The sequence below is a fragment of the Phyllostomus discolor genome, chromosome 13, assembly GCF_004126475.2.
Source record: "Phyllostomus discolor isolate MPI-MPIP mPhyDis1 chromosome 13, mPhyDis1.pri.v3, whole genome shotgun sequence".
NCBI lineage: Eukaryota > Metazoa > Chordata > Mammalia > Chiroptera > Phyllostomidae > Phyllostomus > Phyllostomus discolor.
This window is the reverse complement of record NC_040915.2, coordinates 72,370,283-72,383,409: the sequence shown is the minus strand read 5'-3', so window position 1 is coordinate 72,383,409 and position 13,127 is coordinate 72,370,283. Positions and strand designations below refer to the sequence as shown.

Below are 13,127 nucleotides of genomic sequence, written 5' to 3'. Positions count from 1 at the left end.
GGGTATCCTGGAGATTCATGGGCTGGAGAACCAGACTCACCTCTTGATGGAAGGGGCAGCCAGTCATGGTGCAAAGGGCAGGCAAACAGGGCAAGAGGACTTCGAGGCCACTTTGCAGAATACTGTCCAGGGCTTCATGAGGGGAGTCTCTGGGCTGCCAACCTTCAGAGAGCAGGGATCGGTGGGGTGTGCTCTCTGAAGGAAGCTGGGATAACCTCTCCCTCAGGGGCAACACAGGGCAAAGTGGGGCCACCACACCATGTTCTCCACTCCAGCTGCCCATGTTCTGCCTTCCTCCTTTAACTTTAAATGAACCAACTATGCTCCTGTTTAGGGCCAACTCATCTTTTTTTCCACTAGAGCACATCACCTCTCACTTACTCAAAGATGTTAATACACCAGATTATTCCTTTGCAAACCCCAGCAGCTCCACTACCACCTCCATCCAAGCAAGACCATTGAACATCTCTCAGGCTGATCTCTGTACCAGCCTCTTAACTGTTATTTTTGCTCTTACCCTTCACTTCCTTGCCTCTTTAGTTCATTCTCAACATAGCAGTCAGGTCATGCAATCTTCTGTAAATCAGATCAGTCATTCTTCCACTTAGAGCCCTCTAGTCTCCCCCTGTCACTCTGAGCAAGAGCCTAAATTCTAGCCACGGTCTGCAAGCCCCACTGTGATCTGGCCCTGGCTTGTGTCTCCTGCCTCATCTCCTCCTAGCCTCACCTTGTTCCCTGAACTTTATTGTGCTCTTTGCTTTCCACAAACACACCCCCACCTAGGCCCCTGCACCGCGCTGTCCTCCGTTAGGCAAACCTTCACACAGGTAGCCACATACCTTGCTCCCTCGTTTCTTGCCCTCAGCACCTGCTTGCTCTGCCCTTCTCAATGAGGCACTTTCCAATGATCTTATGAACTCTCTCTCTCTCCTCCATTCTGTTTTGTTTCATCTCACAGCACCTACTATAGTTTGAAGTTGCTTATTCTCTCTCTGTCTCCACTCAAATGTTGGCTCCATGAGAGCAGAGATGGCTGGCTTCTGTTCCCTGCTGTATTCTCAATGCTGTCACACAGTAAGCACTCAATATACCTGCTGAGTAGTGACCAAATTAATGAAGGGTAAAACAACATTAATGAGTGATATTGGTATAAATCACACTTCTATAAATTATTCTATAGAATTCTCATGACAAATCTATTAGATAAATATTATTTTCAAACCCAGTCCTTCAGTTGCCAAATACCATCTTCATCTTGCCTCTGTAGTTCTGACCAGACAATCCTTGGGACATTTTTCTATTCTGCATTCCAAGCCATCATAATCGAACTAACTTATCTTCACCACATCTCACTAAATGTGAGTATACACCCTTTACATCTCTATCCACTCCCAAACTTATGAATACACCACACCTCCTTTTTCTTTCTTCCCTTTTTTTAACCAGGCCTGTAATCACAGCTTCAAGTTCATCACAGACCAGTTCTCCTGAGACATGTGCCCATTAAAGGGATGACCCACACGCAGAAGCAAGAGAGCCTCTTACTGACTGTTGTTAGACTTTATGTTAGGGCCACTTGTTTATAGACTTTGTGTTTCAAAGTGAAATTTTTTGCCTTCTTAGTGAAATATGATATTTCATTTTTTATTCAAAGTTAATTGATCAGTCTAATTTTAAGCTCTAAATAAAGCTTTCCTCTGTTTTAAATTTTATTTATTTATTTATTTACTTACTTATAGGGGAAGAGTGGGAGAAAGAGAGGGAGAGAAACATTGATGTTAGAGAGAAACATTGATTTCTCTCTTGCACACACCTCTCACATGTGCTTCTTGCACATACCATGACTGGAGACAAAACCCACAGCCTAGGCTTGTGCCCTGACCAGGAATTGAACCTATGATCCTTGGCTTTTCAGGAAAGCACCCAACTAAGCCACAGTGGTCAGGGTGCTTTCCTCTGCTTTTAGAAGTAACTGTCTGCCAGTAGAGGAGCAGACTGACTATTTACAGTGGACTAGTTTTCAAATGTCAAGGATGTGCGTTGTTTTACAGTTTTAGGGGCTCTGTCTTTATTACGAATTCATGAGAAGGCAGCATCAGATGGGGCCTCAGAGGTCTTGATACAGGAACCCTTGGTGGTCTGCTCACTTTTGAATCTTCTGTGCAGTGAAGTGCAAACTCTCTTACCAAATAGTTTTTTTGCACTGGTGAACAGCTTCAGCTCCAGAAATTTTTTTTTTTTTTTAAATTGAGCTAAACTTAATTTCTTGTAACATTTGGACAGAATCTATTTTATCTTCCACAGAGGAGCCTTCAAACATTTGAAGACAAGTAAGTTCCATGTCTAGGCTGAGTACCCCATGTCCTCCCACCTGCTCCTCACCAGGCCAATGGTAGACACCCTAGACTGGTCCTAAAGGTCTGATGTGCTCTGCACAGGGCAGAGGAATGGCTTCCCCTTCTTTCTCACATTTCACCTGCTCATGCCGCCATGTGTGCACTGGCCTTGCTACCAGCTACAGCCCCTTATGGACTCACCCTGGATCCGAAGTCTCATGTACTGGCCTTTTCCTTTGGGCTATACATTTCTAGAGGCAGAAACTGTGAGTCCAGACCTCCACACGGTATGCAAGTGTCCCCAAGTTCTCCAAGTGTTTAAATTTGTCTCTCTCTACTGCTTAAAGCTGTTCTCCAGTCTTGTGGCCAGTCAGCTCACCACTTTCCTCCTTGCTGCCCCATCTGCCACCATGCATAAGAGTTACCCACACTTTTCTTAACACACAGATATCATTACAGTTCTCCAAGGCTTTGAAACACTTGACCCCTCACACTATGAAGCACATGCAGTGGTCTGCGCAACATGAGTCTTTTCCACCTGAGGTCCCAGCATCCTTCCCTTTCTCCCTCTCCAGACTCAGCAGGAATCACTTCCCCTCCTCCGGGCCAAGCAGCCACTAGTCTGTCACTCATCAGGGCCTGGTTTAGGGACACTTAGGAATATGTGTTCCCTGCTGGATCACAGCTGTCTGCAGGGCCCGACTAGTGTTTGCTCCTCTCTGTATCTCTGCTGGGCACCAGCCAGGCACAGAGCAGATTCAGTCAGTGGTGCTGGCTGGATGACGAGTGTGTGGCTGGTCAGCAGAAGGATGGATACAGCCCTGTCTCCCACCCAGGTCAGATGCCTTCGAGGGCAGGGCTCAGTGTGCGCTGCATCTCATCCCCACTGCTTCCTGGGAGACATCACCCCTGCCTCCTGATCCCCCTCATTGCCTGTTGTGAGCATGCACGCTCTGGGAGCAGAGGGACAGGTACACACCCCTGTACGTGGTAATTTCAAGCTTATCTCATGATCCTTCCTCCTTTGTCCCTTCTCTCCCTCTTGTTCTCCTACGCCCCCCTACCCACATCCCTTCCCTGCTGCCCGGCCTCTTTGCAGCCAGTGTGTGCTTCCCCGTGTGTGTGGAGGTGCCCTCGGAGACTGAGGCCGTCCAGGGCAACCCCATGAAGCTGCGCTGCATCTCCTGCATGAAGCGGGAGGAGGTGGAGGCCACCACGGTGGTGGAGTGGTTCTACAGGCCTGAGGGCGGCAAAGACTTCCTGGTATGTCTCACTGTGACTCTGGCCTCTGTGCTGTGGGCACAGCTCCCGAGAGGCTAGAAACTGAGGATCCAACAAATGCCGGTCCTTCCTCCTCAAGGCTTGGGCAGCTCCTCGGAGGAGAACCAGCAGCCAGCAGCCTTTGCTCACCCCAGCTTCTGAGAAAGGATGCTCGGCCTGCTGCCAGCAGTCCTGGTCACAGTCCCGGGCACACCAGGAGAGGAAGAAAGAGACAAATCATACTCAAAGCCTACTGTGTGCTACTCACTTGACTAGGCACTTTGCAGGGTTTTCATTTAATCTTCTACAGTGTCGTATTAGATGGATTAAACTAGTAGAAAAATTTAATGTTGTGGCCTGATCCAGACTGCCCATGAACCCTCGGAGGGGACCAGCTCCAAGTGTCAAGTCCGAGGCCAGGGCTTTCAGATGTCCTCATGACTGATGAGCCTGACTCTGCCTCTCTGGTCCTTGTCCTCTCACTCGCTACCCCCATGGCGCTGAGCATCATTGTATAAGAGAGCAAAGGTTAGCTCACTGAACTCCCTGCCCCAGTAAAATGAGAACTACAGGGATGGCTAAGGCTGGTCCTCAGCTTATACATGCAGTGCAGCCACATCGGTGGGTAAAACGTTTACATAGTTCTGTGGTGGGTGCTGCCTGCACCAAAACACCCAGGCATCCCCCCGCTTCCCATTGGGAGCCCCTAAACCTCCTTATTACCTGGGAATGAAAGCAGCAGTGCCTGACAGAGCAGGGAGCCTCCCAGACTCTGCTCCTGTGCTGGCCAAAGTCAGTTCTAACTGATTGGGGCCAGTGCCAAAATAGTTGTGCTAAACGTGGACTGCCACCCTGGGGACGACCATTATTCACACTTCTACTGTCTGTGGAGCCAGGCTGCCTGGGTGCATAACCGTTAGTTTTGGATGTCCTTGGACAGATTGGTTAACCTCTTTGTGACTCAGTTTACTCATCTCTAAAACAGGGCTATAACCCACAGCTACATGATAGAGTTGTTACCAGGAATCATGAGCTTTAATTTTTAGTGCATTTGGGATAGTTCTAGAATATAGGAAGCACTATATAAGTGTCTGCTAAAGAAAAATATATGTATCAATGAGGCAACTGGGGCTCAAAAAAGTTAAGGCAGGAAGAGAGCTTCTGGTTGAACCGGGACGTCAGACAGCTGACACAAGCCCTTCGTTACTGCACGTCCCCATGTTCTTGGAGGCAAGCTCCCTCCACGAGACTTTTCAAGGAAACAGCAGCAGGTGAAGCTGGGTTTCACATGCTCTTTTGCCTAGCTTTCCCCAAGTGCAAGTCAGAGCTGCCACTAGGCCGTATGTGCCACCTGAGATAGGTTTGCTCCAATCAGGCGCCAAAAGTAGAACAAGCAGACCTCTCAGTGCTTGGCTCAGGGTTGGCTGTGACTGAGGCCAGTGCCCAGGTTTTGAGAACCTGAATGTCTTGGCCAGATGCGAAGGTGGCCCTGGGACTCAGGCCTGACCATGGGCCAGCTGCCTATTCTGCTTCCAGGCCTGCCCAAGCTGAGGAGAAAGAGTCTCCCAAGGAGGAAGGGAAGCGTTTAAAATGGTGCTGCAAACACAGAGTAATGCTAGTAGAAATTTTGTGATGATGGTGATGTTCCATATTCCTGCTGTCCAGTATCCCCTAGCTGCATGTGGCTATTAAGCACTTAAAATGTGGATAGTGCAACTGAGAAACCAAATTTTAAATTTTATTAACTTTCTAGTAATTTAAAAGTTACTATAAGTAGCCCCACCTGGCAGGTGGACACTAGAATGGATAGCACAGCTGTACAGAGAAAAGGTGTGTCGGAAGGTAGAAGTGTTTGAGAAAAGAATTTTAGAGACCACATTGCACTTACAATAAGCCCAAAGCAAAAACCCTGATGTGGGCCCATCAGCCGGTAGCTCTCTGCTTCCCTGGGATACTCCTCTGTGGCCTGGCCCAGACTGGCCACACCCTCTCACAGGGGTCTAGCTCAGAGTGTCAAGCTTGAGGCCAGGGCTTTCAGATGTCTTCATGACTAATGAGCCTGCCTCTCTTGGTCTTGACATCTTGTCCTCTCGCTGGCTGACCTTATGACACAACTCACTCTCTTTCTTATTCTTTCTATCTCCTCCCAGTCTTTTGTCTCTCTCAGTCCACCACCCCCACTCCCCGCTCTGGTCTCCCGTATGCTTCTCTCACCTCCTGTGCTTTCTCTCCTTGCACAGGACCTTATGTCCTGATACCTGTTTATCTTTGCCCATCTTCCCAGTCTTTGCTCTCACCCTCCTCCCTCTAAGACCTCTCATCCTACCCCTACATTCTGGAGCTCCTTGTGACATCGTCCCCTTTCCTCCTGTGCTGCACAGGCGAGCTTCTCTCCTCTGGTCTTGCCCCAGCCCAGCTCTCCTGCCCCATCTTCCCTCAGGGCCTTACCCTCTGCTTCTCTCCCTGCAGATTTACGAGTATCGGAATGGCCACCAGGAGGTGGAGAGCCCCTTCCTAGGGCGCCTGCAGTGGAATGGGAGCAAGGACTTGCAGGACGTGTCCATCACTGTGCTCAATGTCACCCTGAATGACTCGGGTCTCTACACCTGCAACGTGTCCCGGGAGTTTGAGTTTGAGGGTCATCGCCCCTTTGTGAAGACCACACGGCTAATCCCCCTCCGAGTCACCGAGGAGGGTGAGGCTGGGGCATGGGGTCTCCAGGGTTCCTTGCTCCTAGTGTTACAGAACACAACAAGGGGGGCCTGGGACGATATACTATTATTGAAAGAAGGCCCCGGGTCCATTATGTCCGCCGCCCTAGGAAAGACGTCTCTCAATGCCAGAGATTCGTGAAAAGGAAAGGAAATGTTTATTTAATGCTATACTAACTTAAAGTAGTGACCTAATGTCTTTATCAAAAAAATCCTAAAGTCCCTAAAAACACCCACAAACACACAGTCCTTCCTTCCTTCCCCTTTTGCCCAGTCCAGAGTACCATATCTCAGGAAAGGAAATAGAAGCCCATGGCTCAGGCAGTCCTCTGGTTCTTCTCAGTTAGTAATCCCTCTCGACTGGGAGACCTCTCTGGGTTCCCGGCACCCTCAGCTGAGTTGCCAGGATCTCTGCTAAAACCAGGTGGTGGTTCCCCCTTCTAAAGCTGTGGGGGTCTCCACTCTGCCAGGCACGTGGTCCTCTCTCTCAGGGCCACGGGAGTCCCCACTCTGCCAAAGCCGCATGGTTCTCTCCCTCAGGGCTGTGATCCTCTCTGCACTTCCACAGCCACACGGTTCTCTCTCTCTCAGGGCTGCACATGGTTCACCTTCTCAGGGCTGCACATGGCTCTCCTCCTACACTCGGCTTCACATCCCAGACCTCATATCCTTCCAGCTTTACTGGGCTGCCATCATGAGTCTGGGCAGGTGTGGCCTATGTCCTGGAGTCAATCATCTCTAAGCTCCCACACAGGCGCTGTAACTCGGGGAACCTGCCCCCCCCCAGTTACGTCTTGGTGGGGAAGTTACTTCAGGGCATGGCCACAGCTATTTAACATATCTAAGCGACCAGCCAAAGGCTATAGGTATGCTAAATGACCACACCATGGATTAGCTGCAAAGCTGCCCTGCATGTTCTTGCTCTGTGTGCCCCTTCCCCCAACTCACACCTGTGGGGGAAGGGGTGAAGACACCTTAAAATCTCCTGGACACCTTGAGTTCTGGACCCCATTTCAAATGCCTATTTGGGGTCCCCCCTCTTGGCTGCACCCTGTAACACTGGGGGAGGATGAGCAGTGGGTTTCCACACAGATAAGACCCCTATAGAGTACAACACCTGTGTATTTTGGAATGGTGATTTTTAAAAATGTCACCATTGACTTGTCTCCCTTTAGTGGCCAGGATGCAGACTGCCCAACCAGCCTTTCCTCAAGCAGAAGGGCTTGGTGATGGAGCAGATGACAAATGACCTCGTCCTAGTCCCCTGACTCTCCTCCCTAGAGACAGAGGACAGCCTCCTCGAAGCCTGAAGCTGCCAAATCAGCTCCGGCATCTTCTCTGGCCTGACTCAGTGGCCTCAGAGAAACGCACCCTCCCACACCTAAGCCATGTATACGTACCTCCAAACCAGCAGTGCTCTGACTTCAGTGAGCCTCAACATCCCCACAGGACTTTACAACCCAGCCTTTCTGACTCTGCAGGTGGAGGCTGAGTGTGTCTAACAGGGTGCCGAGGGTGCTTCCACGGCAGGGGCCACACCGTGAGAACCCCTGCTCTAGCCAGAGGCTGATGGTTTTTGTTGGCAGTCTCTCTGCACAGCGATTGCACGGGCAGCCCCGTTCCCATTGTGGCATTTCTCATACATAAACTCATTCTCTGCTGGGAGAAGGAGAAACATTGATAGCTCTCTAGTTTGTAATTTAAAATCTTCAGCTTCCCCCCCAGCAAGTTCCTGGTTATGGTGGGAAGCCCTTTCGTCAACCTGACTCCCAACGGCTCTGTTGTGACCCCCATTCAGAAATGGGGCAGGGAGTGCTTAGAAGCCCCATGCACTATTTTTGCTCTGCTCTCCACAGGGCTCCGAGCCCCTTGCAAATGTGCCTTTCACATGTCAGAGTAGCGATAAGTGCATCATGCGTTAGCTGATTCCCTTTCACTTAGCCTCTCTCATTCTATTTCCAGCACATTCTCAGCATTACTACAACCCCAAGATGCAGTGTGGTGAGCAGGCAAAAGGTGTGGGATGTGAAAGAAAGAAGAGGTCAAATTAATGATAGGCCTTTTCCTAGGAAGGGGTCCCAAGAACTTCAGCTCCTGGGCCGCACATTTAGTTTTCGTCATGTTTCGTGATAAAATTCATGCAGCAAGCTTGGACGCAAACGACAGAAGTCATGATTTAGGCGAGATGACTAAAACACAAAGTAGGTGGATTCGGAAAGTGCAGAAGGACTCTCAGGCCACTTGTATCTAGGCGTGAGGAGCCACTCCACCCCCTGCCCCGCCCCCATCTCCTCTTGGGTAAAATGAAGAGGCTGGTCTGTAAGCTAAGGCACTTTTCTGTTCACAAGTTCCATTATCCTCTTCTGTTTACACACCAGTCATCCCCAGGGAAGGGCGCCTGGTGCCCTCTATTGTTACCACCAGGAACTGTTGGCTGATGACTGCCAGAAACTCAGAAGGGGCCTGTCTCCACCTCCTGCTCTCTCAGGATTTTGCCTCCAGGGACCCTTGTGAAGCTGATGGAAAGAATGGCAAAGCTGAGCCAGTGCACGCCAGGCACCAGAGCAAGGTTCGAGTAAAAATAGAAGGAAAACAAGTTTAATCTCAGCCACAGTGCCTCCAGGGCTGTTTGGGCAGGGAGGAAGCATGGCCCCCCACTGAATCCAGGAGTTGTGGGGCTTTTTCTCTGCACCACTCTTAGAGGTTGGGGTGTGTCTGGCAAAGGCAAGTTGAAATGACTCCTTAGCTGACTGCAGGGTGCCAAGCCAGTGCAGCTGGGAGAACAGAGCACTGGAAGAAGGGCCTCGCTGAAGGACAGGAAGTGAATTGGCACCAGATGCAATCCAGGTCTCTCACCTATCAGGCTAGCTCTGTCTCCACTGCATCTTTTCCTGCCATTGACAGCCTAGCTCCTGCCACTTGCATTTGCTTCCTTCTTTTTCCTCTGTGACCCCCCAGGCAGTCCTCTGACCCCATGTTGACCCTCACTGCTCTCTTCAATAGCTCAGAGCTCGGCACCCCACTGTGGGCTCCGCCCTCTCTCCTGGTGCCTGTACCCTGACTGTCTTCCTGGTGCTCTCTGTTCAAGCTGGCCTCATCCTGCTCTAGGTTCCCACCTCTTAACTGTAAGACTGAAATCTGAGGCCCCTGCATCTAGAGGTGACTGAACATACTGAGGACAGCTTCCTGTGGTACTATTTCTGGGCTCCCACATTTACAAAGGGCAAATGTGCTTCCAGCTGAGCACACCACCACCTGGCCACTGCAGGCCTGTGAGAAGACATTGGTGTCTGCTGCATTCTCCTGGGCCTCCTGGGCCTCAGGCCATGTCTATGGCCTCTGGCTCCAGTTAGGAAACCTGGAGGGCCCTGGAGCTAAAGGTCATGACTGGCTGCCTGTGCTTTTAAAAAGCAGAGTGTTGCCGGTGACCTGGGCTGTATGAGCCAAAGGCCAGGAGTCTAATTGGCTGGTGGGAGCTGGCAGGGGTAGGCATGGCTGCAGCCTTACTTGCCACGAGGAAGGAGTATGTGTCAGGACATTTGCCATGCATCATGTTTTAATTCTCATTTTCATTGGTCATGAAACAAAAAAGCAATATTTATATTCATTCAACAAACACTTATGGAATATTTTGAATATTCTAGGATTAGACAATATGTCGATAGTTCAGAAATGAGATGTCCTCAGTAAGCATGCAGTCTCTAGAGAAGAGAGATCAACACATCACAATATAGCCCAAGAAGTGTTACAGTGGATGGATGCACAAGGTACCTGAGGACGGATGTGAACAACTGCATGAGGCACTGAGGAAGGATTCCCCAACAGTGGGAGCTTCCATGGAGTCTAACAGAGTGATCAGGAGACCAAAAAACAGGAGGGAATGTTGGGACGGAGGTAGCACTGCGATGTGAGAATCAGTCTGGGAAGAGGGAAGAGGAAGAAGAAATGTCCACAGATTCCAAGAGACCAAAATGTGTACACAAAGAGAAGTTTTGCTGGGCAACTGAATGAAAATTAGACAAGAAAGGCTGGATTGTGTGTGGCCTGGCAAGCTGTGTTAGTAGAAACTGGGCTTTGTTCTGAGGGTGGGATGGAACACTGAAGGGAACTGTAGGCTCAGATCTGTGCTTTACAGGCAGAACTGTGAGGGCAGTCTGGTTCCCACATGGAACCCTCCAGTACTCACTTCTGTTCAGGTTTATGAGCTGGGGAGGCCCACATTTCTGATCCAGACTTGTAGAGAGCATGTCCACGTCATGGGGTGGGCTGACTGCATGGGCCCTGGACACGTGTCCATCATTCTATTCCTAGAGACACCACCTCCTCCACCCTGAGCTCAGACGATAGACCAGGTTGAACTGAGTGAGACATATTCCTTACATCTGTGTAGACATTTAAATTTCACAAAGTAGTCTTCAATCCATTAGGTAATGTAATAGTGTAAATTATTATTGTCACCTTGTAAATTAAGAAACTGAGTCTCAAATAAAGGATATGATTATTCACAGACCTCTGTGAATAGTAAGCAGCAAGACTGGGACCCCGCTCTAGATATCTCCCTTGATTCTAGGACTCCTTCCACTGCTTTACAACTCCCGCACCCCCATCGCTCTCGCTCACCCCTCCCTTCAAACTCCTGATGAAAGTCAATAGGAAAGCCAGCAGATAGGATAGTCAGAGGGCATGAAATTCCTTTGACATCCTCTTGAGGTCCTTTAGACCCAGTGTGCATTGAAGCCACACTCCAAAGAGGCTCCACATAACTCTGACCTCAGTGACAGCCCTGAGTCTACTGGGCATGCACATTCTGAGTCTCCTTCCTCCTCTTGCAGCTGGAGAGGACTTCACCTCTGTCGTCTCGGAAATCATGATGTACATCCTGCTGGTCTTCCTCACCTTGTGGCTGCTCATTGAGATGGTATACTGTTACCGGAAGGTCTCAAAGGCTGAAGAGGCAGCTCAAGAGAATGCGTAAGTCCAAAGGTGCCAAGATGATAACAATGGGGAGCACCTTTCCCAGGCTTGTTCTCACAGGCAAAATGCTAGCTAAGCAATTTACATGATCATCTAATTTCCTCGCAACAACCTTTGAGGTATCAGCATCAATATATTCATTTTACAGGTGAGAAGACCAAGCTTGGGAGGGTTTGCCCAAGGCCAGGGAACGAGGGAGAGTGAGGTTTGAATTCAGGCCTGCTAGGTCTTGGTCTGAACCTTTAACCACTAATGTAAAGCTCATCAGCTGCCACCGATCCCCATGAAATGAGCACTGTTATGACTGTTAACACAGATGCTGGAGCAGACTTCTCGAGGGTAAGGGGCTCACAGAGGCTGCACAGGTGATGAGAGGGATTTGAGCCTTAGCCTCTCCATTCCTGACGACCACGCTCTCAGGTCGCCTGTGCTGCTCCAAACAACAGGTTCTTCCTCCAGACCTTGGCAGCTCCCAGGCACGCAGATGAGGGGTCTCATTCCCCAGTGTGCAGATGACACCTCGCTGCTTCTGTTGAGGCCCTCGTCACTGAGGAGTGAGCTTGTGTGGGCAGTAATGGTGTCTGAGGGGTTAGGAGACCATGCTGGCCTGATAATTGGGGAAGAGGAAAGACAGAAAAGAAGCCTCACAGATTTACAAGGCTAGCAACTTTGCTGAGGTAATAACCTAAAACCCCACAGGCTACTATCATCTAGAAATGCTGGAAAAAATAAAGCATAATTGCATGATATCTGTGATCTTAATAAAGAAAAAAATGACAGCTGACCAGATATGGGGATAGAAAGCATTGCTCTGCTGGGGGAGGCTGTCGCCCCTGGTGAGAGGGGGGCTTGGATTTTAGTGCTTGGATAGGAAGTGCCCACATGTGGACAGGGAGTCCCCAGGCTTGGACAGAAAGTGCCTACAGCCAGGCCTACACAGGAAACAGAGCTCGGACTGGGGCCCTCAGGAGATCTGGCATCCTCAGAGAGTGAGAGCTCACACCAAGGATAGATAAGAAAATAATCAGTCTACCAACCCAGGGAAAAACCAAAGAAACTCATGTATCTTGGCCTAAGTCAAAGGAGAAAAAAATAAAAGATTCTTGAGAATTAGTAACCACAAGCCTGCTCTCACAATGTTTGGGATTTAAATTCATACGACCCAGATGATCCAGCAACCTCACAGCAGAGAACATCAATCACTTTAAAAAAAGAGTCCCCAGCCAGTGATAGCCATGTAGAAGCAAGTAAAGAACCGTTCTGTGGGGTCCATCCTGAGCTGAGGTTGAACAGGACTCCCCAGGCAAAGCAACACTGAATCTGATTTCACAGCCTGATTCAAACTAAAAGACAGAGCAGTAAACCATGCAACATGAGCATGAGGCAGGATTAAACCCAAGAAACTTCAGGCACAAGAAGAACCTAATAGAATATAGAAAGTAAGTTTGTTTAAAAGATCTGAAACAATAAAAGAAGGAACCAAAAGCATAAAAATAAATTGCTAAGAAAACAGAACAGGCAGATTTGAATAGAAATTAAAAAACATTGGAAATGGAAAATACAGGCGGGAGGTACAAGAAGGCCCTGTAGAGCTGTACTGAACCCGCCCCTCCCTAGGCAGCAGTTACTCCTGGGAGACAACTGAGGGCTGAATCGCTGCTTCTGAACAACAAACAAAAGAAAGAGACCCAGCTGGGAAGACTGGGAACAGGAGGGAGCCCTGTGGGGACTTTCTGGGCCAAAGGAGCAGGGAGTGAGCGCTATTGTCTACGTACCAATCCACTTCCTTTGGGCAGGTAGGAGTTCTGTGACCCACCTGCAAGACCCCCTATATTTCTGGGAGCAA

The 13,127-nt window shown here is 49.5% G+C and overlaps 1 protein-coding gene across 5 annotated transcripts in view; it reads left to right on the top strand.

Annotated features, from left to right (window-relative positions):
* The window catches only part of SCN3B (sodium voltage-gated channel beta subunit 3), a 29,160-nt gene that overhangs the window by 4,287 nt on the left and 11,746 nt on the right, over positions 1-13,127 (top strand). For all 5 annotated transcript variants that reach the window (XR_004900479.1, XM_036014276.1, XM_028528147.2 and 2 more), the window contains 3 exons: positions 3,436-3,599; positions 6,066-6,291; positions 11,140-11,278. Coding sequence is in view for 4 of the 5 variants with exons in the window: in XM_036014276.1 (XP_035870169.1) it covers positions 3,436-3,599; positions 6,066-6,291; positions 11,140-11,278 (529 nt within the window). In the remaining variant the exon portion in view is untranslated. The remainder of the gene's footprint in view (positions 1-3,435; positions 3,600-6,065; positions 6,292-11,139; positions 11,279-13,127) is intronic.